General features: G+C 48.5%; 1 protein-coding gene across 10 annotated transcripts in view; it reads right to left on the minus strand.

Moving 5' to 3' along the window:
- Positions 1–26,716, minus strand: part of CSMD2 (CUB and Sushi multiple domains 2) — a 332,069-nt gene that overhangs the window by 16,619 nt on the left and 288,734 nt on the right. For all 10 annotated transcript variants that reach the window (XM_040534773.1, XM_040534777.1, XM_040534774.1 and 7 more), the window contains 11 exons: positions 26,402–26,590; positions 21,031–21,216; positions 20,535–20,729; positions 18,897–19,070; positions 18,354–18,527; positions 14,864–15,037; positions 13,850–14,038; positions 10,903–11,076; positions 8,300–8,482; positions 1,409–1,585; positions 435–614 (listed from right to left, as the gene is read on the minus strand). In XM_040534773.1, the coding sequence (XP_040390707.1) occupies positions 435–614; positions 1,409–1,585; positions 8,300–8,482; positions 10,903–11,076; positions 13,850–14,038; positions 14,864–15,037; positions 18,354–18,527; positions 18,897–19,070; positions 20,535–20,729; positions 21,031–21,216; positions 26,402–26,590 (1,995 nt within the window). The remainder of the gene's footprint in view (positions 1–434; positions 615–1,408; positions 1,586–8,299; positions 8,483–10,902; positions 11,077–13,849; positions 14,039–14,863; positions 15,038–18,353; positions 18,528–18,896; positions 19,071–20,534; positions 20,730–21,030; positions 21,217–26,401; positions 26,591–26,716) is intronic.

Genomic DNA, 26,716 nt, shown 5'->3' on the forward strand with positions numbered 1-26,716 from the left:
GAGAGGCAATCTCAGAATGGAGAAATAATGAAAGGAGTTGGAAGAAACATTTTTCAGACTTCAAGATGATGGGAAGAGTGTGTGCCCGCAAAACAGAATGCTTCATTCAAGTTTGATCTGAGTTTTTGTGACGAGTAAGTCACTTAGCTCTCCGTGCTTCACTTTTCTTCTTCTACCCTAGGGATAATACCAATTCGCTCCCCCCCCCAAGCACGATGTGATGACTGATAGACCTAAAGACAGCAAGGTGTTCATGCTATGTTGAGTAATTTGGATAAGTGCTATAAACACAGTGGACAGACTGAACGATAGGACCAAGAAACCCCTAGGTGGGCTCTGGGCACTATGCAGTAGTTAGTGCCTAATACCTTGTGTCCCAAGTTACACCAACTTTGTGGCCCATAAAACTTACATCGTCCTATATTTACTCTTACCCTTGCAGGCAGGTTTGGTGCCATTCCAGGTTCGGTCTTTTGTGCATGTTAGAGAGGATGCCCTGTCTGACTCCATCATGTAGCCAGGCGTGCACTGGAACACCACTGTTTTATTGTAGGTAAAATCACCGCCCAGCCTAATGCCGTTGGCTGGGACACCGGGGTCACCACAATTGATCACTGCCAAAGGAAAAGAAAGAAGCACTTGTGGCTCACCGTCCCTCGTCTCACGCTTCTGGAGCTGCGATCACTAGAAACCCGGCAGTCCTGAACACTCTTCAGAGCAGGATGTAGCCCACTAGTCACAGAGAAGGGAGCTTTTGTAGCACAGAGGAGTTGGAGAGCTCTGCTAGCTAGCTGGAGCAGGCTGGGCTGTAACATGTGGGGGAAACTTTGCTTCTACTCGGTGGAGCAAGCAGTGATGTTAATGGCACATTAAGGCCTTGCAAGAATAAATATTAGCACATGTTAAACATCAAATAAAATCCGGGTCAGATCTGGGCTAGCTCCTCAGCCTAGTTACGGTCTCTTATGCAAAACCACATCTGCCAACATCTGTGCTCCTGATGGAGGCAGGAGAGAGGCACAGAGAGACCCAGCGCCTTCAACCAAGGGTCTCTGGGCACAGGCTCTGCCCACGCACGTGGTGGCTCCCGGCAGCAGGACCGCTCACGTTCCGGAAAGCCCCCGAGAGCCCCTCCAGAACACTTGACATCTACTCATGGAAGTTATTACAGAGCTCCCTTCACCCAGCTGGAAAAAGACAAACCCAGAGCAAGAGTTTTCCATTAGGCAGTCACAGAGCTTGCAGCCGGAGTGACTGGTGCTGGCAGCAGGCAGTTTAGCTGAATTTCTCAGCACAGAGCACTTGTGTGAGCATCCACAGCGAGCCTTCAACACGCTGACAATCTGCCCGCAGGGCCTGGCCAGCATAATTCAGAGCTCATCGTGCAGGAACCCGTCCCAGCACCCACCTGTACACTCTGGAGTGGTCCCGGTCCATGTCCCGTTCACAGTGCAGTGCCTGCTCAGCACCCCTGTGGAATAGTAGCCTTCCCGGCACTGGTAGATAACGGAGCTGGAGAAGATCAAGCCGTCATTAAATATAACCTTCGCGTTGCTGGGGGTCCCTGGGTTTCCACAGGATATAACTAGAAAGCAAAACGGCCAGGTGAAAAAAGCAATCCCTGCAAATAAAAAACAAGGCTTTTATCCTGCAGTTGACTGTTTGACATAAAAGGAAGATTAGCTGCAAAGCCACCGGATCAAATCGGACGGTGCAGACTATTCTGTGGGCAGCCAGCCACGTCAGTCTGACAGCACCACCACCACCGGGTACCCTCCGAGCAATGGGTCCTGCAGCATCCCTGCCTGGGGAGTGGGAAAACAGCGTCCCTGCAGGCAGTCGGTCCCAAAGCACCAGCACCTCTCTCCTGCCAGGTGGATCCCGCAGTTCAGAACCGCAGCCCGGCCTCTTGGCTGCTCCGCCAGGCTGAAAGAAGAAATGTTTTTGGTGTCTGCTTGTTGCGGAGGCCTTCTTCTAGCTCTCAGTCCACACCTGGTCCTCCAGCTTTGCCAAGCAGTGGTGCCCTGCCTGGGGTGCCTCCGTCCCCCAGCGGTCCAGGAGCCTGGATCTGAGCGTGCCACTTTGCTTCCTGCACCCTTGGGAAGCCGACAGCTTTGCAGACTTCAAAGGAGTGAAAGCAGCGAGGGACCCTGCTGCCCTCCCCCTGCAGTACCGCCACTGCCTGGTTATCTCCAGGTAGGCCTTCAGAGGAGGGAGAACGTTGTGGGAAGGCAATTACAGGTTTGTCAGCGCCCCAATTTTTTGTCTAATGCACCACAGCAGTAAAGGGGCGTTGGAGTGAGTGGTGATGCATGAAGCCCTGTCAGGACAAAATAAGCACCTGCAATAATTGCACCCAGCCCTCATTTACTCTGAAATTACAAGACATAAAAGAAAATCACAGGAATCAAGGAAAGGCTTAAGCTGCCTGGATCTTTGTCAAGGAAATCCATTGCTCCTTCCCCTCCCCAGCAACGTGCCATGGTCTCTGCAAGAGCACCAGTCTGGGCACACACGAGGTGAGCCCCCCCCCAGCAGGTGCACCCACCATGCCACTGCCAGCCCTTCTCCACTGGGAAACGCAACTTTGGGCCACAGCAGGAAAGCAGCGAGCACAAGCCACCAAGGCAAGGAGAGAAGTCTCCCTCTTCCTTGTCGCTAGGTTTGCTGACAGCCTGTTAACATATGAGCTTGTTGGAGGCATATCTGTTTGACAGGAGGAAACTAATAACCATTCTGGACTGTGCACACAGGAACTCTGCATGGCACTAACGCCATCCGAGGTGCTCTCTCGTTACGGATTTCTCATGCAGCCTGTGTCTCCGTGTCTCATTTCCAAGAGATGCTGGGATAAAAGTCAGATTCTATCAACCCAGAAAAAGCTTGAAATTACTATTTCACTGCTGGTCCATACATCAGCTGTTCTCTCCTGTCCAGCCTCCTCTACATACGCCTGTGGCCAAACGTGCACGGATGACCCCAAAATATTACTTTTGTGACTAAAAGGAGACTTATGGAAATTGATTAATCTCAGTGTACATCAGCTGCAGCCTCTGTGGTGCAGATATAAAAGAAGCCGTAAATGTAAGGATGAAAAGCCTTAAACTTAAAATCATAAATTATATATATGTAGGATCCAATCACTCAAGTGAGCAGTAAGTGGGTAAATAATTCCCTGTGGCTTCAGTGGGAGATGAAAAATGAATGAGACCCCAAAAGAAAACTGTTTTTGCACTGTTTTTAACAGAGTATAAATCGTAAATACCCTGGAAGTCCCATAGTCATATCCACTCACGTCTCCTGAAGAATCTCAAACCCAATTATCTTTAAGTCAAAATTCAAGAGAATAAGCTGAAAATCAGCTGCAATGGGGATTTCTTGCAGTTGCTGCTTCTTTACCAGGGAAATATTCCAGGAAATGACACTAACTTGAAATGACTGATATGACAAGGAAGGTTTGACTTTCAGCTGCTGCGAGGAGCACAGGAGGTACCGGCAGCCACTCATCTCACCCGAGTCTCAGTTTCTGCCACGCTCCAGAAGATGCAGCAGATGAGCCCAGGAGCCCTGACCCTCCGTGCCAAGACCCGAGCAGCACACATCTCCCTGCAGAAGCCCTGTGAGCCCTGGCTCCCAGTCGGCTCCCACCACACAGAGCATCCGTACCGAGAAAAACCTCTGCTGGGCTGCAGAGCACCATGGGGTGCACGCACAACACCAACCACGTGCACTGCTGAAAGGTCCCCATGCTGCTATGGAAACATTTCAGACATCTCTGGGACTTGTGGATTATTACAGAACTCCCCATCTCGGGGTTTCTGGGTTTGTTTCTTTATCAAAAGTAAATTTTGTTCCTGTAGTTATTTCTGTGAAGTTCTTTTTAGCAAACACCACTGAAAGGCTTGCTAAAAGCCATCAGTATCTCTGCCAAAGACAAGGAGAGTGCCCTGCACCACAAGGACGATGAGAACAGAGCATCACAATCAGCAAAAGCTGTCTGGTGAGTGCTCTAAAAACAAATGCTTTGAGCTGGTGGTGAGATTTGTCTGTGAAGTCAGCCGGGAGCCAGAAGGCAGCCAGAGAAACAACCCCCAGAGAGCCACCAGCCATGGAATGGAGTCAGTCCCAGCATGCTGGCAGAGGGATGAGCCTGGCTGGGCACCCTGGCAAAGCGTGTGGCACAGAGGTCCCAACTTCTGCCACTGCCAGGGATCAGAAACTCTTCCCTGTGGCAGGAAAAAGAATGGGGATCAGTTCCAGGATAACTCCATCCCCACCAAGTACATGCACACCTCTAACGCCCACCTGCAGACACAACTTTCCAAACAGCTTCAGGCGAAGCAGCATGGCAGGCTCCAAGCTCCTCTGAAAGTGTGACAGGAGATGGCACAGCAGGAACCAAACACCTGGAAATGTGTTCCCAAACCCTCCTGAAAACCCAGCTACTTGCCCTAGTCTAGGAGCTGTACACTATTTTCAACATTTCATTGCTTCCTTTGGTCTGCAGAACATGAAGTCAGGGGCATGCTGCCTCACCCCCCTTTGCTGCTCACTAACTTACCTGTGCAGATATCTGTCCTGGTTTCAGTTAGGACAGAGTTAATTTTCCTCCTAGTAGCTGGCAGGGTGCTATGTTTTGGATTAGGATGAGAAAAGCGCTGATAACATGCTGATGTTTTAATTGTTGTAGAGCAGTGCTTACACCAAGCCAAGGACTTTTCAGCTTCTCGCTCTGTCCTGAAGGAGCTGTCCCTCTGTCCCAGGAGCTGGGAGGGGACAGACCCAGGACAGCTGACCCAAACTGGCCAAAGGGGTATTCCATACCATCTGACGTCATGCTGAACAATATATAGGGGTGGCTAGCCGGGGTGGGGGGGGGGGGCGGCTGCTCGGGGATAGGCTGGGCATCGGTCAACGGGTGGTGAGCAATTGCATTGTGCATCACTTATTTCGTACACATTATTATTATTAATACTATTATTATTATTATTATTGTTGTTGTTGTTGTTATTATTTTTCCTGTCTTAATAAACTGTCTTTATCTCAACTCACAGACTTCACTTTCCCGTTTCTCTCCCCCATCCCGGAGAGGGAGGGGGGAGGGTGAGGAATGGCTATGTGGTGTTTGGCTGCCAGCCAGGCTAAACCACAACAGTATCGAACACCAGCAGCTACTAACTGGTGTGATTTCGAAGCAAGCCAACTGGCTGGGGCGAGCACAAGAGCAGGTTGCATGGGCTGTCGCTGTCGCACTCTCCCCCGGTTCCTCCTCCCAGAAGAAAAATTTTGGCTTCTGGGGATGCTTGCTCTGTGCTCATGCTGGGGCAGGGGGGACTTTTGTGTCTGCCTTGACTTCTGCTTACAGCTCGAGCTGCTTCCTGGGAGCTGGATGCTGCTGGGGGGCAGCTTCTCCCGTGCACTACAAAGTGGTTCTGCTATAAGAAACACTGCAAAGTCCAGAGGTGCTCCAGAGCTCAGCAATGACTAGTTTGTTTAATCCCAGTCCACACACCCTTTTTTCTGAAAAGCTTATTTGAATTGCTCCCTTGCCTTCCTTTGGGTCTTGCCTTGTCTTTTTAGTGCCTTCACCAGTGCCAAGAGAAAGGCACTCTCCTGCAAGGAACAGCGAGCCCTGCTCCTCTAACCTGCAGCGAGGAAAAGCTGAGGGCTGATAACTTCTCCCAGAGCACAAGTGCACATCTGACTGTGCTCAAGGTGGCATGTGAATACAGTGTCCTTTGTGCGTCCCCCACTGCCCTAATCTTTATAACCGTCGCTCCTTCTTTTGGACTTTGCTGCCACTTGACCGACCGGCTGAAACACTCCCCTAATGATGTCTGACACATCAGGCAAAACCTCCTGCTGGAATAAGACACAGCCGAGAGCCCTTGGAGTCTCACGGCCTTTGCTTCAGGGCTGGTAATTTCCATGCTGTTTAATTTAACCAGTAACCCACATTCCACCTAACTATGCAGAGAGAGAAAGAAAAAAGCAGCCTAAACCCAAATCCCAGCTCTGCCACCTCGCATGTCCTCGCTGGTCAGAAGGGGATGAGACAAATCTCAGTTCCTTCCCCCTGCATTATCACATTAAATAAACACGTTTCTGTCTACTGAAACTGCCAGAGCAGCCAGGGCCCCATCTCATTTTGGATGCAGTTTTAATTCATCTGGTGAAACAATAAACATTATAAAAGCAAATTTCTGCTCAGCTTCTGAGTGGAGGAGGGAGCACACAGCAGAGTATGACTGGTGAACCCCCTCCTGCACCGCTCCTCAGTGAGCACAAATGGGGCATCAGGAAGGAGAAAGAAGGAAAAACACATCTAAAATGTCATTTACATCTTAAAAACTTGCTGGAAATTAGTGTTAAAAGAGGTATGCCATTTTTAGAAAGGTAGGGAAGCTGCTTTTACTGGGGACAACAAAGCTGGAGCAATGTAAAACAGACTGAAAGCAGGAGTCCCAGGAGGAGCCTCTCCAATTAATTTAATTTCAAATAATTTGTACATTTTGGAGAAGTCAGTTGTGGTTTCTTCCTGCCTCCCTGTTCCTTTGGTTTTTATGGAAATATTCCAGCTGGTAAAAGGTAGCAGGACTGAAAGCTGGTGAGTTTGAAGGTCATCCTTTGTGAAGCCCAGCACTCTCACACACTTACATCCCCTCCATATGGCTGTACTGGTCCTGACGCAGGAAGCCACTGCCAGTCCAACAATCAGCTCCTTGACTTCAAAGACAAGCACAGGCTTTGTAATTGAACCTATTACGGCAGCTTGCTCTCTCTGAAATGGAAATAACAGCTCCTCTCCTCTTCCTTCTGCTTACACGGTAGGATTTGCATGGTGTCTGCGCGCTTGTGCGTTCATCTGCAGTGGGCCCACATCTCCTGCTGAACGGACCGAGACCTTCTGCGCTCATTTTGCAGTTTATCTGGAGAGCAATTTGCATTGAATTCCCTGGCCAGGTGAGCGCTGGTGACCTGTGAAGCCCCATCAGGCTTGATTTTGCTCAATTTGGTGGCTGAGAGCTGCGAACAAGTGGCTGAGTCACAGCTAATGCCCCGCAGAGGTGCCGAGTGGCTGCGCTGCCACGCTGGAGCTTTTCCACGTCAGCAGAGATGCCTGCTCCTTCCAAGCACCTGCCTGGGCACTCAGCCCTCATTTTCATTTGCTCAAAATTAATCTCTCCCCTCCGTCTCCTATAGCTACCTGTTCCATAAACTTGAATATAACACTCAAAAGTGCAGTCATAAGAACACCTTGTAGCGCTTGCAACTTGCCGTGCATACAAATGACAGAGACATAGCTTACTACTCATCACTGTAAATTACTTTCCTATATTGGCCAGTCAGCACTTAACATTAAATGACTACATTATAGGCCTAATGTTATTATTATTCATAAAGTATGAAAAAATCTGCCAGGGATCCTTATTTTGGTGCCTCTAGAACCCGATGGGTTATTTATCCTGAGATTAATGAACAGAGCCTTTCTACTGAAAAAAAAAAAAAAACAGAATGAAAAAAAAAAAAACAAGACCTGAGTGTATTAATAACACGATTCAATGTCTTTTCAATCAAGAGCTCCATCAATTTGGAATAAATTTCCAATCCATTTACAAACTGTCTCTGAGCTTTTGGCTTTCAAATCAGCTGGAGAGAAGCACTTGCCCAGGTCTCCTTGCATTTGGTATCCTGCCTCATTTTGGCTTTTGTTCTTTCCCCAATTGATTTTTAAACACTTTTATAAAACAGTAGCAGTAAGCAGCACAGCTCAGAGAATCTGGCTGGGGGTTTATTACATTGGATTATGGGGTCTCACTTGATTCCTTCAAATAGGAAAATAAGGGGTTTGGGTTTTTTTAAATACAAAATATGCTTACTGGATTATAATTTGCATTTTGCATTTCTGCTTAATGTAAATGACTCTAGCATGTGCCAGTGCCAGCTTTAACAGCGGTTTGAGTCTATTCACATTACTCATTCTGACGCATTTCTTTGATAAAGCAACAATTAATCAGTGGTACCAGACCTGCAGATCTGCAGCCAAAATGGACCATCTAGTTGGACGTGGGATGCAGAACAAGAAATTCACCCTGTGATTCTTGCAGTGAGCGACGCTCTCAGGAGGATGACAAAGTGAGGACCAGTGCCCAAAGGCTCTACCTGCTCTATACCTCAGTCCTGATGTTGGCAAGAACCTGAATGGCCTTGTAACCAAAACCGAGGGGCTGGGCTGGACAGGCAACCGACCCTGAGGCAGTACTGGTGTGGCACAGGAGGTGTGGGGTTGCAGAAGTACCTTCACATTCGGGCTGTGTGCCGCTCCAGGAGCCGTTGGCTTGGCAGGTCCTCTCAGATGAACCCCGGAGCGTGTACCCGGGCTCGCAGCTGAAGCGGACCATGCTGTCTACATCAAACTCATCTCCCAGCCCAATGCCGTGAGACGGGATCCCCGGGTCACCACACACGCCCTGGCTGCCTCCTGTTAAGAAGAGAGCACAATGCCATCAGGGTAAGTGAGCCTTGGGGCTTGGCCCTTCTCCCCCCTGCACAGCACACGTTCAGAGGACGAGCACAGAGATTTGGATCGTGTGGCTGACGCAGTTTAACTCTCTGGCTGGCTTCCAGCAGAGAGGGAAGGTTCCACAAGAAATGTCCCCCAACTTTGGGAGCACATTGTTTTTAAGCTGGTTGCAAAATATGGCCCTAGCTCCTGAATCTCAAGATGGAGTCCTCACCAGCTGCAGCTGCTTTTCGTGGCAGCTGTTCCAGCAGACAGCATCTTGGTTGCCAGCATCAGTCATGTGGATGGTTTCCCTCCAAGCAGAAATTACAACATGCTCCAAGCCACCTCAGCAAGCCCTACTGTATTTGCAGAACAAGAAGCTGTTGGGTTTGGAGTACGGAGGCGATAGGGATCCAGCTGAGAACCAGCCGCTTGTACAAGTTGTGAACACTTTGTGCTGCTGGCTCTAAGTTAGGGGGACAGGAGGAAGGGAGCAGCTGCAGCAGATGCCTCGTGGGGGTTCGCTGAAGCAGGCTGGAGAAATGCCCACCTCTTAACCGCCTGATGCAGGCTCACACCATGTATGCCTGTTCTTGGCTTCCTCTGCTAATGATCTGTGTAAACACATCCACCCCCAAGCCAGGAAAGACTACTCCACTCCTGCAGCTAGCAATGAAGCTCCCAGTTCCCGAGCCTTCTGTGCTTTGCTGCAGGTACAACCTTTGCAGTGTTACGTGCAATGTAAAATATAATGAACATATTCATCACCTGGGAAAAACAGTTGCTTTTAAAAAGAAGGGGGAGAACGCTGCAGGCTCAACAGTTTCTTTCATACCAACTTACATCAAAATCTTTCGTTTCATTGCGCAGGAGTTGCCATCAGACAGTAGGGATCTTTGGTGCACAACAGAGACAATCTGAGCTCCCAGCCTCCACCCTGGGTTGGGAAAGGGGCCTTGAAAAACCTCCCCTGAGCAAAAGGCAGAGAAGACATGAGTCTCTGCCCCTCCTGCTCCAGCTTCCAGCAAGGACTTGCACTGGGGAGACACTGAGGAACAAGGCTCTGGGGTAGAGTTTTGTGTTCTTGTTACAGTAAAATAGAGGAACATGACTAAAGGCTTCATTCTTCACTGCTTTGGTAATTGCACCACCTGAGTTTGGGGTAAAAGAGGGCTCCTTCCCCAGGCTGTTGGGTGGAGATCCTGGTTCTGAGGTGCTGGGCATTCACTGGGCCCTGGGTCAGAGAGGACCCGTCAGGCACAGTCAGCACTGGTCTGAAGCTGCCTCCACGAAGTTGTTCAGAAAAATCACACACAACAGACGTCAGCAGGAACTAGTCAGAGTAATGCTGAACATCCCAAAAATCCACCCAAAAAGATGACAGGAGTGACAGTGAAAAATGCACGGGGAAAAGGGACGAATTAGAGCAGAAAACCCTTCCAAGCAGCTACAGATCAGGAACTCTGCTCTGCAGATATGGCTTCTGAGTATGAGGATGACTCTGCCTCATTGCTTTTTCCCTTCCAAAGCAGAGGTTAAATTTGGTCAAGTGCAGCTGCTAAATCTAAGTGGTACAATTAAAAATTAACACTTGTCCCAACTGCTTTGCTCCAGCTAAGTTCTTATTTTGTCAGTATCTGTGCTCTCCAAGGAATGAGTGACAGGATGGCACGGAGAGGGCTTTGTACAGCATCCTGCCAATTATTCAGCATCTCTCCTTCCAGTGGAGGCCATCAGCTGAGATCCCAATGCCCTGATTTCAGGAAGGCTTGGCAAGCATATCTCTTTGTATCCCACACGACTTTGACCTGTCTCACCAGGGACATTTTTACTTATTGGGATGTTTGCAATGCAAGACCCTTTCTCACTGGCAAGGGAGCAAGGAGGGAGTTCTGAGGCCAAACTGCTCCCAGCTGAGGTACTGAGACCTGGGACAGCTACAGTGCCATAACAGCAGGTGTCAGGCCCTGGAAAGGGGCCACACATGCTCTTTTACTGGAACGCACGTGCAGAAGGGTCAGATGCTGGAGTTAGGATGCAGGGACCTGATTTTTCCTAAGACACGTTCACCCTGTACAGACTCGGCATGGAGAAAACCGTAACCAGCAGGCTGCAGCACACCTCCTGCCACAAACATTTGCTGCAGTGATTTATTCCTCCTCTTGCAAGCTTCGTGGTTTACTCTCTGCCAGTGCTTATCATCCAAGTTGCAGGAGACTGGATAGCTGAGACAGTGATTTTCAGTATTCCACGATCCAAAATCTCTGTAGCACACACATTTCTCCAGCTCAACAAAGCCCATCAGGCTGCCTCCTTGCAGGGCAAAGAGCAGTAGTGCTCTTTACCCTGCGAGGGACAGGACTGTGCCATCTCCTCCTGCCCCGAGTGCAGCTCACCTGAGCAGTGTGGCAGGGAGCCGCTCCAGCGCCCGTCAAGCTGGCACATGCGAGTGGAGTTGCCGATCAGAGTCCGCTTCCCGAGGCAGCTGTACCGGACCACGGAGCCAACGGTGTACTTGTCACCTGAGATCTGAGCGTGCGGCGGGGAGCCTGGGTGCCCGCAAGAGACCACTGCGAGAGACAGATGGGACAGCTTCAGCCACGGGGGAACTGCCTGTGGGACATGTTCAGAGGCGGACAGAGCAGGTACACAGCAAAGCCCTTCATGTTCGAGGTTGCTACCTGGGATCTTGGCAGCTCAGAGCCCACACATCTGCCCCAGAGTGGCCTGAGCCCACCAAATGGCTGTGCCCAGCCCCAGTGATGGGCTCACAGCAGGGTGCAGGTATGGCACAGCAGACCTTGTACTGCGTCCTTGTGGGGGACACGCTGCTCCTGCAAGAACTGCCACGGGTTTGTGCATAAATGCCTACTCCTAACACTGACAGGCATTTCGCAGGTTCCTTGGGGACCCATCCCTTCTTAAACATGAGGATCTCCATGCACACCCTCATCCCCATCCACACCTGGCAGAGCCACGTCCTGTTGACACAGAGCTGTAATCGATTACTCGATGCTATGTCACATCTGAGGAAATTATCCTGGCGGATACAGAGCACTGCTCGCTCAGCCATTACTAGTAAAAAAAAATAACAAACACAAACACACAAAAAACCAACCCCCGCCACTAACAATAATTAATAGGTTTACTTTAGCTTGGCAATCAAAGTGGAGACAGTGAGGGTGTTGACAAATATACCAACAGATCTAGGGACTACTAGACAGGCTTGGATGAGGATCCTCAGTGTAAAGATCATGCATCGTTTGGTTTCGGAAGGAAAGCATCCGTAACGGATATGTTCTCTCCCTCCGCTAGAGTCTAAAAATACAAATACTGGCATTAGGTAGAAAACATGATGTATGCTTCAATAAAAAGGAGAGCACACTTATGTTTGGGCATGTGGGCGTTGAAATATATTGGTGCAGAGCTGTGACTAAAACCAAGGACGCTTTGCAAAGAAATGGGTTTGATAGCTAATACTTAAACTCACACTGTAACTAACAATTTAATAACAGATACTCCAGCAGACTCAGCTAAGCTTAAAACCTGTGGCAGTTTTGAGGTTTTTAAAGGATTTATATACACAGCAGGAAGACTGTTTCTTCTGATGCATTAGGCTCTGCTCCCATGTACTTTCCTTACCAGGCTTGCTCTCCCACCCCTTGAAGGAGATCAGCTCTGTTTTACTTCCTCTTCAAAAACAGGTGAGACACAATTCTCAGCCCAAGCCTGTCAAGCTTCTTGGCTTATGTTTTAGAAAGTCCCTTGTAATTCTACATACCCAGCTATAAACACCTTTAAGGGGTATGGGTTTCAGCACTGAGCACATCCTAACGTTGACACAAAGAAAACAAAGACATGCAAGAATCTCTTACATTATTATTCTTATTTGTTTTAAACTATTGAGCCCACAAATCAGAGGATCATTTGTGAAACTGACTGGAATTTCCAAAGTTTTGAGAATGCCCACAAATCCTCCAAGTTAATGGATGTTCATCATTTTAAGAAAGGAGATCCCTTTTACTGAGCTGAACAGCTGTGGACTGGAGAAGCCCAAAATATCAAGCTCCCAGCTTTTAGAGGAAACTACTGCCTTGGAGTCCCTGCAGCTGTGTTAACACGTGGTTATCACTTGTCAATTCCCACAGCCCGTGCAGGGTGCTGTAAACGCAAGAAGGTGGCATGCTGCTAACAAATGCAAAGAAAAACGTACCGAAAACTACTTTTTATGACTAAAAAAAAACAGTTGTGGCTTTGGAACAGCTCAGCTGATTTTTGTACTTAAGGAGATCCATTTTCTGACTGCTTTACTGATTTGTTATGCCAGGTGACAGGAGATCCCAATTGCTTTAGTCTCCAAGAAGGAAATACTAACACAAAACCCAGGTCTCAGTCCTGGTGGCTTTTTTTTTTTTTTTTTTTAAATGTCCAGGGAAGACTCCTGAGATGCTGTGTCAAGACTCGGACTTGTGGGTGTCATCTCTGCACTGCTCTTTGGGCCAAGCCCCTGGCTGCTAATGCCAAGGGCATGACAGAGCCTCCTGCATGGAGCCAGCATGCTGTGCTGAGGGCAACACCACTGACATCTTTCATAAAATGCCTGAAGAGCTCCTAAACTAGGTATTACTACTACAGCACATGACCAGCAAGAGCATGTTGTGTCTTTCTACATAAGGTCTTCTATACTATTGGAAATATCCCTTAAGCCAAATCATTGCTCTGAACTTCCCAATTCTTTCTGCAAACCGCAATGTCAGAAAGGGCAAGGATACTCTAAGGAAGGGAGAAAAAATATAGAATGAGTCAAGAAGCAAATCCTCTTTACCACCTGCTTTGCAGCAGAATAAAGGCTGCGTGTATTTTACCACCACACCATCATTTCCCTCCTCTGAAGCCACGGGGATGAGTGGGTGTATGGAAACTCAGCCATGCCTGGCTGCTGCTAAATATGCTCTGTCCTTGGTCAGGCTAATTGATGCTGCTTCCTGTGAAAGCCTGTGGTGCAGAAGCCAGGCTTCTCTTCTCTACCTGCACTATTTCTGCTGGAGCCCCACAGAACCAGTAAAACTCGGAGGAAGTTGCCTTCCCCTGCAGAGGGAAACGATCCTTGTCTAATATGATTTCTCTCCTCTGATCACTTATTTTCCTTCTGTGGGCAGGATCCAGAGCCCAGTGAAACATACGGAAAGGTTCCCATGGATTACAAAGGACTTTGGGTCCAGACTTTTGACATAACCATTCAGCTTAAGCAACAAGAGAACTACACGGGAGGAAAACCCATGGTGGATTTGTGGAGTAGAACTTAATGCCCTGACCAAGCAGGTATTATTCTGGAGAACTTACAAAGACACTGTGGGAGGGCACGGTCCCAAGTGCCATCCCCCTGACAGGTCAGTACATGGGTACCCAATAAGTAATATCCATGGCTGCACTGATATGAGACAGTTGTTCCAAAGCTGAATCTGTGAGGACCACTTGGCTGCACTTGACGGATGCTGTTTTCCAGGTGCCCGGGGTCAGTACAGTTTATAACTGCAAACAAACAACAAAAAAATGAAAAACAAAAGGTGTAACAAAGAACAAAGGATTCTTCAAAAATGAGCAGGAAAAGGGGAAGAAACTGCAAATCACATATTCCACAGTTAGTGGTTTTTTTTTTTTTTTTTTTTTTTTTTTTTTAAGATTCTTTGGGGGCAGAGATAGAAAAAGTCTTTAGTAAAAGTAAGAAGAGAGGAGAGGCAATCCTGCAGGCTCCTGCCCTACCACACGAAGCTCAGCAGCAGAGCCTTCCTCTCTGGTCCCAAATCAGGGCTTGCATCAGCCAACTGGGAAGGGCTGATTTCTTGACCAACACAGCAACAGTATCGAGAGAGATACTGGATTAATGGAATACAGATGAAGGGAGTGCAGGGAGGGGAGGGAATTTGGTAAGTCAACTTGAGTGCTAATACCAGTGGAAGTAGGGCAGCCTGTAAGGAAAAGGGCTCTGCAGCAAAGACCAAAGTGTTTGCTTTGAGTAAACCGGTCTAGGGTTACCAGGAGGACCTCTACTAAGGGTCTGGCTTGATATTTTCTTTTGTATTCCCCACTTATAGCAAATAATTCAATGTCTTGGAGGATGTAGAGGCTGAGCAGGGCCCATTAAGAGCCTTAAGTTAAGCCCAAGGGAAAATCAGGTTTGTTACATGTAAACCGGCCCTCGCAGTTCAAGCATCACTTGCACATTCCTGAGGAGCGAGGATGTTTTACGGATGAATTTATGCCAGTGTCAGGCTGGATTTCAGGACCCAGAGTAACGAGGGAGGTGCACAGAGGATGAAGCCCGAACAGCCTAGGGGATGGCAGCAGATGACTTACCGCGGCAGGCGGGCAGGCTGCTGCTCCACTGCCCGTTGGCAAGGCACTGGGACTGCGATGCCCCTTCCAGGCGGTACCCAGTGTTGCACACAAACTTGGCCACATCGTTCAGATTGAACTGACTCCCTTGGGTCAAGCCATTGGCAGGGTTGCCAGGGTGGCCGCAGGTGATGGCTACAATCAGAAATTGGAGATGTTACTTCTCTGCCTGGAAGAAAGTGGATTATCCAGTGGGGGGGGGGAAAATAAAAAACAAACAAGAAGGGCAACCATGGAAAAAAACCCACATCAACTCTGAAACCCACACTGACTTCAAAGATCTGTGGCCTGCTCTGCTGAAATACTGAATCAAGTTGAGGACATGGTACCTTTGTTCATTTTACTGGCATAAGAAATTCTCTGAACCCCTCCCTAAGCAGCTGAGTGCCAGCATCTCACTGACTTATACTGTAAATCCCTAGAGCTCCTCTTCAAAAATCCTGGCTACTGCTATTAATCTATTGCCTTACATTACCCTGGGCATTGCACACGCAGCCATGAAACCTGACGTTTTCCTCCCCCTCCCTGGTGTAAGTCAGATGTATGCTTACTGCAGTATAAAGCTACACCTGGAGGGATAGTAAAAAGAGAGAAAAAACTGAGAAAAATCAGGTTTCTAGCATGTGGCCTAAAAAGCTCATATCTTCCTTCTCAAGTCTGAACAACTTCAGGGGGAAAACCTTTGTAACTAAATCCCTGTAATGAGGATTTTTGCATAGTTCTTTTTCCTGTGGCTGATGTCAGCTCAGGCCAGCGAGGAGGTGCAGAGCTAAAGGACCCTGCTCAGAGTCACTCCAAGTTCTCAGGGCAGCCGCAGGTAGGGAAGGTGCAGGGACTGGAGCAGCAGGAGCTGAGCAGCATTGAGCACTGGCAATGCTGAAGTTTAAAGTGCTTTTGCCTGGGCCACCCTGCTGGCTCCTTGTCAGAAGTGGGTCTGGAAGGGGGGACACAACCCTTGCTGCGAGTGAAGCCTGGAGACCTTTGCTTTGAGCACAGCAAAAGAAATGTCAGGATGCTCCATAAAAAGCTTTTTGGCTGCTTAAGGAATGCAACATCTTCTGACAGATGAAGACAAACCAATATTGATTATTGTCATGCTGAAACAGGGTAATGGTCCATCAGTAAAAGTCCAGCAGTTTAGCTGTACGGCTGCCAAAACTGGAAGCCGGAGGGGAAGATGAAATTCCCACAAAAGATCCATAACACATTTGACTGCCAGGGCTGGACTATACCACAGGGACAGGAATTTATTCCTTATGCAAGCTGGTGACAGGTACAGGTTTAAAAAAATATGAAGCAAGACAGCATTTTGGTGCTACAGGAAGCAGATGTCAGGTTCTCCGAGGTACTTCTGAATACAATTATGCAGGTTTTGAAATAGATGATGGAATCTTTCCCAGAAAAAAAGACTCCCTCCAGTTGGCATGGATCAAAAAGACCAGTTCACATAGAGCAAGCAACTGTAGCAGGTTTAAAGAGAAAATATCAGGACAGTAGGAAATTATAATGCGGTAACACACAGTATCCTGAGCTTATTCAGAAGCAATAAAGCCACAATCCATCTAATTTCAGAGCTCAAGAGTGGTCTGCTTTAATAACATTAAATTTATGTTATCCATAAGGCCTAATGTAGTGTAATAACTTCAAGGCCAGCTTCTTCATGAGATACCTTTATAGGTCTCTGCACAAAAGCTTGGTAGGCTTTTAGGTGCCAGAATCAGAAGCCAGCACAAAGCAGTGCTGAGCAAAGGCACTGCATACAAACGAGCTGAGTAGTGGAAAGATGGCTCAGTAGTCAGAAGACAGATACAGATGGGCTTTGTTCTAAAGGGTTTGGTCCATCCTGAAAGGAACAAGATGATCCAAGAAAATGGATGTTTAGAAAATCTTGTATTTCCATGAATCTGCCTGACAGCAGGAAGACCTCCATCAATATGATTTCCTGGTCCAAGGTTACTGTGTATGTACTTGGCAGGTAAAAGTGAATTAAAACTTTTTCAGCTGAGCATCCTCAGACACTGGAGTAATTCACACCTGCCTACAGAACCAGGGACAGCCTTCCCAATAATTCTTTTCCTAAAAGCCTTATGCAGAATCCTAGACATGAATGCCTCCAATTTTAGGAGCCCCTGCTAACCTTTACAGCTCGAGTCTGTTTCTTATTTTTAGGCTGGAATCTGCATATTCATTGATTTGGGGGTCATTCCTTACTTCGTATCTTGCTGTTACTATTGTGCCTCAGCAAATAAAACCCTAACCCAGACATGAGAGGTTGGAAGTAAACACCTGGAGAATCATGATATGAAATGCATGGAATGCACTGTCCACTGATAAGATGCTTAAACTTATTAACACCTTAGTTAGAGCTCTAGAGACTTACTTAATTAGCTTATTTACTGGAAAGATAAATGAGCAGGTTGTGCAAGGTGACTCATGAATGTGGATCAGAGGAAGAGAGAGAGGCTGACTTTCCTCTGGCACAGAGCATGGGTCTCAAAGAAGGGGATAATAGCGGTGTGCTTGGCGGGGATGATGTCTGCCTTTAACCTCCCCACACCCTAATAAACTCTCCCCAGAAACCACACCTTCAACTGGGCTCACCCATTAGAAATTCAGCACACAAAAAATAGCAAAAAAGATGGAATTTACAAAGCAGAGGCAAGAAGCAAAGCAGCCAAAACTGCAGAGTTGCCACTCCTGCCATGCTTCAGCTCTCTCTTACACAAACCCCAGGGATGCTTGTGCACTACACACACTCACTCTGGGCACGCAACCTTGTGCAGCCCAGCTGTGAAATGCTGCAAGAGAAGCAGAAAAATGAGCACAGGAACCTGAAAACCCACAAGTTGCTCCTCTACAAAACAAGGGTGGTTGCCTACAGGTCTTCCCACTCCAGATTTGTTCCCAGCACGAGAATTGGAACCCGTTTCATCTTTGGACTATCCTGAGAAATAACAGGCTCACTTCCAAGCAACGACACTTTTGGAAACCTAACTGCATTTCTCCAGCTTCTCCAGTGCCATTTTTGTAACTGCCTTTTGAGTATGTATTACCAGTGCCAGAGATTGCTGCTCAGTTATAGAGAGACCCAGTACGAACCCAGAGCTGCCAGCAACATGCCAGGCTGAATGGGAAGGGCCAGCTTTGCACAGAGCAGGGGCAGTCAGAGCGAACTCAGCTGATGCTGCCAACCTGATAGCACTCATTTAAATGAGGAATATTTCAGAGAAAGGAGCTACGAATAAAACTGAACTCTCCTCCCATCCACCCTTCTGTAGCAACAATCTAGGGGGCAAGCATTTCTTAGCTGGGTGAAAACCTGGGCTGGCTGGTCCCCCCAGTCTGGTTTTTCATTGCTTACAGTACTTTTTGTAAACTGAACAACGGCCTTTGCGCGTGCTCTTGTCCTCTGCCCATAACCAGGGCTAAATAAATCTGACCACATACTTACGCACACAGACAGGAGTCTTCCCAGACCAGCGGTGGTCCTGCTGGCAGATCCGCACAGACATCCCGATCAGGCGGAAGCCAGGGTTGCACTGATAAACCACGCTGCCGCGGTAGTTGTAGTTCTCCCCATTGATCTGCCCATTGACAATGGGACTGGGAACTCCGCAGTGCCCAGCTGCAGGAGGGAGACAATGAGAATCACTGAGGGCTCATGCCTGCCCCCTCCTGAAGTCATCACACACTGACCTGACTGTCTGGCTGGATACGAGTTTGAGTCTCTGCTGTAATAAATAAAACCAGAGCAGCAGCAAAAACAACATATCATTTTTAAAGCTCTCCTCTCCAATCTCAAAACATCTCACATCTACTGAGCAGTACGGAATCCAAGTCTGCTTCCTTTCTCTATTTACTGAAAACCCCAATGTTTCAGCAGCACTGAGTCCTCACTTGGGTTCCTTCTTTAATCAGCATCCAAAACTCCCGTTCCCTCCTGAAATACCATCAGGACTCTTTCACCACCACATCACGGATGCTCCACACGTACCCAGACATTTCACTTCAGCTCCACTCCAAAGTCCGTTGGCCATGCACTCCCGCACGCGGGACCCTACCAGGGTGTAGCCGGTATTGCACGAGAAGATGGCCGTGGCACCGTAGCTGGTCAGCGTGCCGATCTTGTTGCCGTTAGGAGGAGTTGGCAGATCTCCACAAGAGATAACTGAAAGAGATCCCAAATTACAGTAAGAGAGAATGGACAGGGAGATAGTTGGTTTTGTTGTCGTCTTTTGTTGTGTTTTTTTTTTTTTTTTTTTTTATAGAAATGCAGACACTTATCACCACAAGTCATTATTAAAGCCAAAATGAGTAGAAAAGATTATTAAATAGTGCAGAACATTATTAAACATGCAGAACAACAATTCAGTCATGTTACATGAGCTGACAAATATAAGCACTGCTAAAAATTATGCTTCAGGACACGAGTGAAGTCGTAAAGATAAGACTGGCTAGGAAGAAATTAGAGAAGCTTTTCACACAGGAAGTTTTTAATACGGGGATATTTCTATTATTAACCCATTGCCAGATACAGCTGTCAGGCAATGACTTTCAGAAAACCCACAAAATGGCACAAAATTAATGGGTGCTTTCAAACTAGAACGTGACACTCAGAGACCTCTGTGCTTTTTCTGGCACAGTGACTTCCAGGACAGGGCTGAAGTCTACAGATCAAAGCCACAGAAGACACCCAGTGGAAAGCCCAGGGATCCAACTCCCACAGGTACAGCTGGAGCTTGGCCAGGAGCCATTGCACATGCAGCTCCAGCCACAAAGTTCAGCTCTTTATTTTATCTACCTTAAAGATCTGCAAACCCTCTGGGAGCTTTCACACTCAGCAAGAAAACAGACTCATGCTGGGTTCTTCTGACCTTAGTGCATTGCCAAGTTCCTGTCATTTGAATTTATGTGGCAATAACGCTGAAGAAATAAAATGGGGTCAGGCTCACGCTCCTGGATCTGGCTGAAAAGCTAGCAGGGGTAAAACTACATCTGTCACTGAAGCTGGCAGTTGCATCTCTAGAAACAAAGAGAGCCAGCAGGGAAGGGAAAGCTGCCGTTCTGAAGGAGAAATTTTTCTGCCTCTATCCGCACTCTTGAGAGAAAAATCTCCACCTTTGACAAAAAAAAGATCCAAGGCACGGCAGTCATGTCAGAACGACTGAGAGCCGCTTGTTTGCCAAGGGTGCTTTTGATTTACAGGTGACACTGTTACCCTCGTAAACTTGGCATTTGCATTACATTGTAAGAGGTTAGGTCTTAAATCAGAATTTTTTATTTTCTTTCTTAAAAGCAAACTTCAGAGCATCTGGCACCAGTGACAGCGAAGCTGCTGGGACCTGACAGCAACAGATGAGCTAATGTGCTCGAGTTCTTGCGAAGTGTTTAGGTTAAGCCAAGAATCAGATCAACAGATGACCTCTCCCTGCCTCCAAACTCTCTTCTACCAGAGCAGTTCTGCAGCCATGCTCTCAGACACTGCCACGAGCAGCCAGGGTTGCGGCGTGCTTGCACGTACACAGCAGAGCTTGCACACCTGCCGAATGGCAAACAGAAAGCACGTTCCCTGCGCGACATCCCATGCATCTGGCTTGTCCCTAGCACACTTCCTGAGCTTCACTGCTCTTACTTTTACAGGTCGGCATCGGTTCGCCTATGCTCCACTTCCCATTGGCTTGGCACCTGATGACCCGCTGGCCTGTGTAGTAGTAGCCCGGGTCACAGATGAGCATGAGCTGGGCGTTGTAGTGGTACTGGATCTCGTAGGTCAGCCGCCACCGACCGTGCTCAACTGCGATGCTGTTGATGTCGGGACAGGTGACAGCTAAAAGCAGACAAATGTGGTGAGTCAGGGGAGAGAAAAGAGACAAAGCACTAAGAGGTGTCTAACTCTAGGGTACTTTGGGGCATTTCAGCGAGCGTGTTGGCTTTTTAACAAGGGGCCCAGTATTAGCATCTCCATTTTACAGGTGGGAAAACGAGGCACCACGAGAGGGGGCACCAGACAGAGGTTGCACAGGATTAGAAACCTGATGTCCTAAATATTGTACCTATGAGGCAGGAAAATACTACTGAAAGGACTTCCCAAATTCCCTGTGGCACAGCCCCGGGCTGCCACCACTCACCCACGCACTGCGGGGGCTGGTTGCTGTTACTCCACTGTCCTGCCTGCAGGCACTCGGTGCTGGACTCCTCCCCGGGCTGAAGCTGGAAGCCCTGGTTGCAGTGGTACATGGCTTTCGTACCCACCGTGTACTCCTTGCCAAAGACGACACCGTTCTTTGGTGCTCTGGGAACGCCGCAGGAAAGAGCTGGGAAGAAGGAAGGGAAAAAAAAAGCTGAGAAATCAGTCAGCTTCCAATATGATCATGGATTTGTGATAAGTGAGCTGAAACCCCAGCTACAAAGCTTGCCTATTTGCAAAAACTCCAGCACCCTGTTGAACCCCAGAAGCTGCAATGAATGCCCGCTTTCACAGAGGATCAGATTTTCACCTCCTTTGCATCACTGCGGTAACAGCAAAGCCAACACTGAATACCGATATCTGCTGGAAGAGACGCTGGCTCATATTTTCTCTATCATCTGTAACACAAACTGCATCAACACAGTATTCAGAAGTTTTCACACAGAGATAAAGGATTAGATAGCAATAATGTTTTGTATTTACATCCCACAGCAGTGACAACCTGAATCCCTTTTCCAACAGCACTTCTGGATTACAGAAGGCAGCAAATTCTATAATTATGCAGTGCCAGAAGGAGGGCTAAATTTAGCACTATGACTGAGAAGGTAAGGGGGAAATTCAGGGGGAAAACTCAAACAGGCACAATGCCAAACGGCTGCTCAAGACAGCAGCACTTAGAGAAGCTCTGCACCAGTCCTGCTGAGATCCTCGCTCTGTGGCCAAACAGGGCAGAAAGGGGCCAGCCAGGCCACAGAAATGCAAGCAACAGCCAGATACGGGCAGACCAGAATCACATTCATTTATACTTCAAGAGTTTCACGAGACACTGCGAGCCCCGCTGCCTTCTTCCCTACTGCTAGGAAAACCAGCACTGGGAGTCCGTCACTTGAACCTGTGCTCTTTTTATCAGCATTTGGAAGAGCTGGGAAGCCAAATCCAGACTCGCCTCCAAAACCAACACGCAGGTTCCCATCCCTCTCTTTGAGGCTTGGCGCTGGGGGAAGCCCATCTCGCTTGGGCTGGAGACCACAACCAACTCATCTGGACAGGCACAGAATGGCAAAGGCTGGGACATGTAAAGCTGTCCCTGCAAGAAAATCCCCCCATGGGGCTGCCAACAGCCTCTGCATGGCACAGAGATGAGCAGAGCCTGCTAGCAACCACTGATTTGGAAGCCAACAGCTAACCCAAACAATTGTCAATGCAGACAATTAAAAATGCTCGAAAAAAACGTTTCTTCCTGGAGAAGCCTGAGCTGCTCTCACCCAGCTAATACATGAACTAGAAGCTGAGCCTATGTCTCCTGAGCCACATGCTGATACCTGAACACACATTCACCTTCCTGTTATTCCCTCTGTACACAAACAAGGGTTAGAAAATCAGGAAAGTCACGTTCTGGTAATATGGACCCCCACTGAACACTGAAAGGAGAGACCAAAATTATTGAGTACAGCATCAGCACAACCACTGGAGCTTTCCACCACTCATGGTCCAAGGCACTTTTATCCCATTACTACTACATGAGTGGGCCAGAGCCCCAGCCTGGAGCACAATTACGCAGCACCTTGCAGATGCTGGTGTTGCTAATAGGTGTGAGTAATTCAGCAGGCTGGTATTAGCACGATCAGGCATATCCCTGGTTGAAATGATAATCACATGTATGTCACTTCATCGAGCTAAGGAGCTTGGCGAATCTCTCTACAAGGCTGGGTGTCTAGACAAGCAGCCACGCTGAATACCAATTTCGTTCTAAGGCAAAAGGAGACCTGGAAAGTCCTACCCTTTCACTTCCATCCTGCAGTTCTCTTACTATTACTTTTTGATGCTGCTTCCAGAGAGGCTGGTTAGAGAGCTGGCCCCTTCCCTTGTCACTGACCCCAGCAAAGCCTAATCCTTTCTCTACTCAACTCTCTTCTGCTCCTGGGAGCTGGAGAGAGGGGTCATGATGAGGAAGCTTCCACTGGCATCAAGAGTTTGGTTCAGAGGTCAGCAGAGAGCATGTGAAGTCAGCAAGACCCTGGTAATGACAGCAAGAAACATCTTACTCCTTTTCACCCGATCCCGAGGACAGGCCCAGTCTTCCCAGGCAGGACAGATAGAGCGAGGGGGCACAAGGCCTGAAAAGTCTTCGCCTCCAGCCTGACACCTCACCAAAATCGATCACCTGTGTTTGCTGCCAGGAGGCAGAGGCACAGACTGACACGGAGGGACACCAGGAGCAAATAGAGCCTGGGCCCAGCCTTGCTCCAGGCCAGTGAAGCTGAGCTGCCACTTGCCTTCGTTTCTCTTCATGATGCAGGGATTGCTACCGTAGGCTAGTCCTACCTCCTGCCTCTGAAGTGGTCTGCTTGATTAGTTAAGAGTTTTACCATTGCATAAGCCTTGCCCTGATACAAAAGATAGTTAGCAATAATACAGAGCTCGTGGGCCAGAGGCAGTTGACTCAAAAGTTCATTAGGCCACCAGAAATAACAACAAAGAAGTAACCTTCTCCTCCTCCTGCAGATGGTCAGGCTACAACGCGAAGATGTATTGGTCAGGATGAGCTCATTAGGCTGCAAACTCTGCTGCACTGAGCGGGCTGCGTGCTGCACCTGATGGCAGGATCCTGCCTTTCCTTGCAGTCGGGCATCCATGAGCAGAATGCAGCATGAGTAACTTCCTATTTACAGAGTCAGGCTTGATTTTTGGGGTGGCAATAACCTTGCTCCATTTCCGAAGCTCAAATTGTGGACAATGCACTCCACTGAAAACACAGATTAAAGAGTAGCTGTTCCTGGGGAAAAGCAAAAACAACGTTTGGCCAGGAGAGACCCACTGAGATCGTGACCTGGGGAGAGAGGAGCGCTTCTGGGGGTTCAGGGGTATGAAAGCTCAGTCTCCAGGAAGAAAATGTGCTAGGAAAAGGGACGGAGACTATGAAAGCAAATCTGCAGCTGGGATTCCAAAAACAAAGCAGCTTAAAAATAGGCAGCAGAGACAGAAAAGGCATATTAGATCATCTTGTGTTCTCCCCCATTGTGCCAACACAAGATTGTTCCCTGCAGAATATTCTCTGCTGCTTCCATAAATGTCAGCTAGGACAGAGCACGTAGTAAAGATTATTCAGAGGGGATCGGGAAGGGGAAGAGGATTATGTGCTGGCAGAGGGGAGCTATGGGAAATGTCATTTGTTAACTAGGCCATGTGTTTATGGGGACCCCAGTTCCTCTCCTCCTGACGCAGCTGACTGTGTGAGCAATTTATGCTGTGTTGTGGATCCAGTTCCCAAATCTCTGCCATGCAGTCCTAGCCACCAGAAAGGAGAAATTGAGTACAGCCCAAAACAAAAGGTTGCCAGTTGGCTTCGAGAACAGTGCGAAAAAAAGAGATGTGCTGGATTTTATGCTGCTGACCTGGGCAAGGAGAGCCGAGCCAGCCCTGGCTATCAGCTGCTTGAGGCCAGGGGGGGGAGCTGCTCTGCCATGAATCCTCCTACGGCTCGGGCTCGCTGCTGCTCCCCGCCTCCTGTGTCCATCTCCAGGCACTTGGTGACCATGGGCCAATATTGAGATGCCTGACACGAACATGGGCAAACAGAGCGAGGAGGTGACGTTCCCCAAGGGGTTATGGAAAGGAACCCGTGGGGCTGGGCCCGGGGCGAGCGATCCCACAGGCGCCCCCAGTTCCAGGCCAGGTGGGGGGCAATGGACAGGCCTGCTCTGACTCCTTCCCTGCTGGCCGAGGTACCGGTGCTCAGGGACTCATTTCTGCTTTAAATTCCTGCTGTTGGGTGCTATCTCAGCCACGTAAAACCCTCCCCACACATCCTCTCTGTCCACCCCATCCCAGCCTCTGTGCTTGAAATCAGCTCCCCACACACCACAGCACCCCATGGCAGTAAAGGGCTGAACCTGAGGCTCGGGTGGCATCCCCAGCACACCGAGGCAGCAAACACTTAGCAGTGTTGGTACAGATTTTTGATTACATGATTTGCCTTAAAAAAAGACCCAGTGTATATCGGAGAGATTCCTGTCGCTGGGTGAGGGCTTCGCGAGGCGCAGTTGCCATGACAGCCCCTGGCGCGTGCCGGGCCTGCTGCGCAGTTCATCTGCTGGTGTCAGCAGCCCCAGCCTGCCTCACTGCTGAGGTTAAATCATTATCTGAGCTTGTGCCCATTTTCCCAGCCCCCCCTTGCCAATGGCATCGCACTTTGGGTGACAGGGGCTTGCTTTACTGTTTTTTGCTCGCCTTTAAATAAATACAACCTTGAGAGGGCTCCGAATGGATTTAAGCACCCACATCACAGAGGACGCCTTCAGAGGCAGGACTGCACGCAGCCCATGCATCATCAAGAGGCACTAAGTGATTCAGGAGGACAGAGGGGAATTTTCAAGGCTCTTTGGTACCCTCCCCACTAAATAATCCTGCTTTTCCTTAAGGTTTGGACCGGGTGACGATGCAGACAGCACAACGAGATTTTGCCTCTCCTGTCTCCATTCTCTGGCCAGTTTCCGGGGAAGTCAATGTAATATTAATCCCCAGTGTTCAGTTCCCTTGGAACATGGATGAATGTTCAAAGACACTGAAAGGCTTCATCTGAATAAAGATGGGCATTTTATCAACACAAAGAAGCAGGGATGATTGGTGGATTGAGGAAAAGGTGCAATCAGAAAGTGCGCATAGAGAGACAAAATGGTGTGAAAGCAACCCCCCGGTGCACGCTGCCCTGGCCTCCCCTCCTCTCCCACACCTGCAAGGAGCCACGTCTTAAGTGTGATAGGTCATAACGATTACGGTTGATTAGGAGGTGATGTGGAAAGAACAACTATATGCCTAAATTTTATATGAAGCCGACAGAATCTGGGCACCATCTGAATCCCAAGAGATCTCATCCCACACAGAACTAAGAGTGGATTTCCAGAAATAATAAAGGAAATTCCAGTCACCAAATCCCAGTGGAACCCACAAACCTGCCAGCCTTTCCAGATTCTTCTAGACAAGAGCTTCTTTTGACCTTAGCAGAGGTTGTGGCTTTCCTGAGAATTCAAATGATTCTAAAATGGTAGCCTTTGCACAGACTGACTTTCTCTCACCTGCCCCAGGCTAGACAATGACCCTCTGCTCCTCAACAGTTAACTCCCTCCACTCCTTGCCCATCTGTTCCCAAGGACTTGGATATAAGAGGACCACCCCTCACTGCCTACCTGCAGCTCAAAGCCTGATCTCAAAGGGAATTAGGGAATTACAATAGCTTTTCATTTTTACTGCATTTTACTTGGTCCTCCCCAGAACCCCTGTATCTGTGTATGGATGCTACTGTCTGCTCTCACCTTGGCACAGAGGGATTGCTTCGTTCCAGTGGAAGTAGCCTTGGGGGTGCTGGGAGCAGGTGGTGGTGCTGTGGCCAACGAGGCGATAGCCTGTGTCACATCCGAAGCGAACTGTGCTGCCAGGGTGCAGACCCGTCTGGCTGAGAATCAGCCCGTGGGCTGGCGGCTGCGGGAGGCTACAGTACGGAGCTGGAGAGGAGGGCAGAGGAAAAATAAATAAATCACTGGACGGGCTCTATCAAGACAAATCCCCTTCCCCTTCTCAGGGATTACACAGTGCTTACCATAACCTAAGGCTGCACAAGGAACAGAACT

The sequence above is a fragment of the Cygnus olor genome, chromosome 23 (genome assembly GCF_009769625.2).
Source record: "Cygnus olor isolate bCygOlo1 chromosome 23, bCygOlo1.pri.v2, whole genome shotgun sequence".
Taxonomy (NCBI): Eukaryota; Metazoa; Chordata; class Aves; order Anseriformes; family Anatidae; genus Cygnus; species Cygnus olor.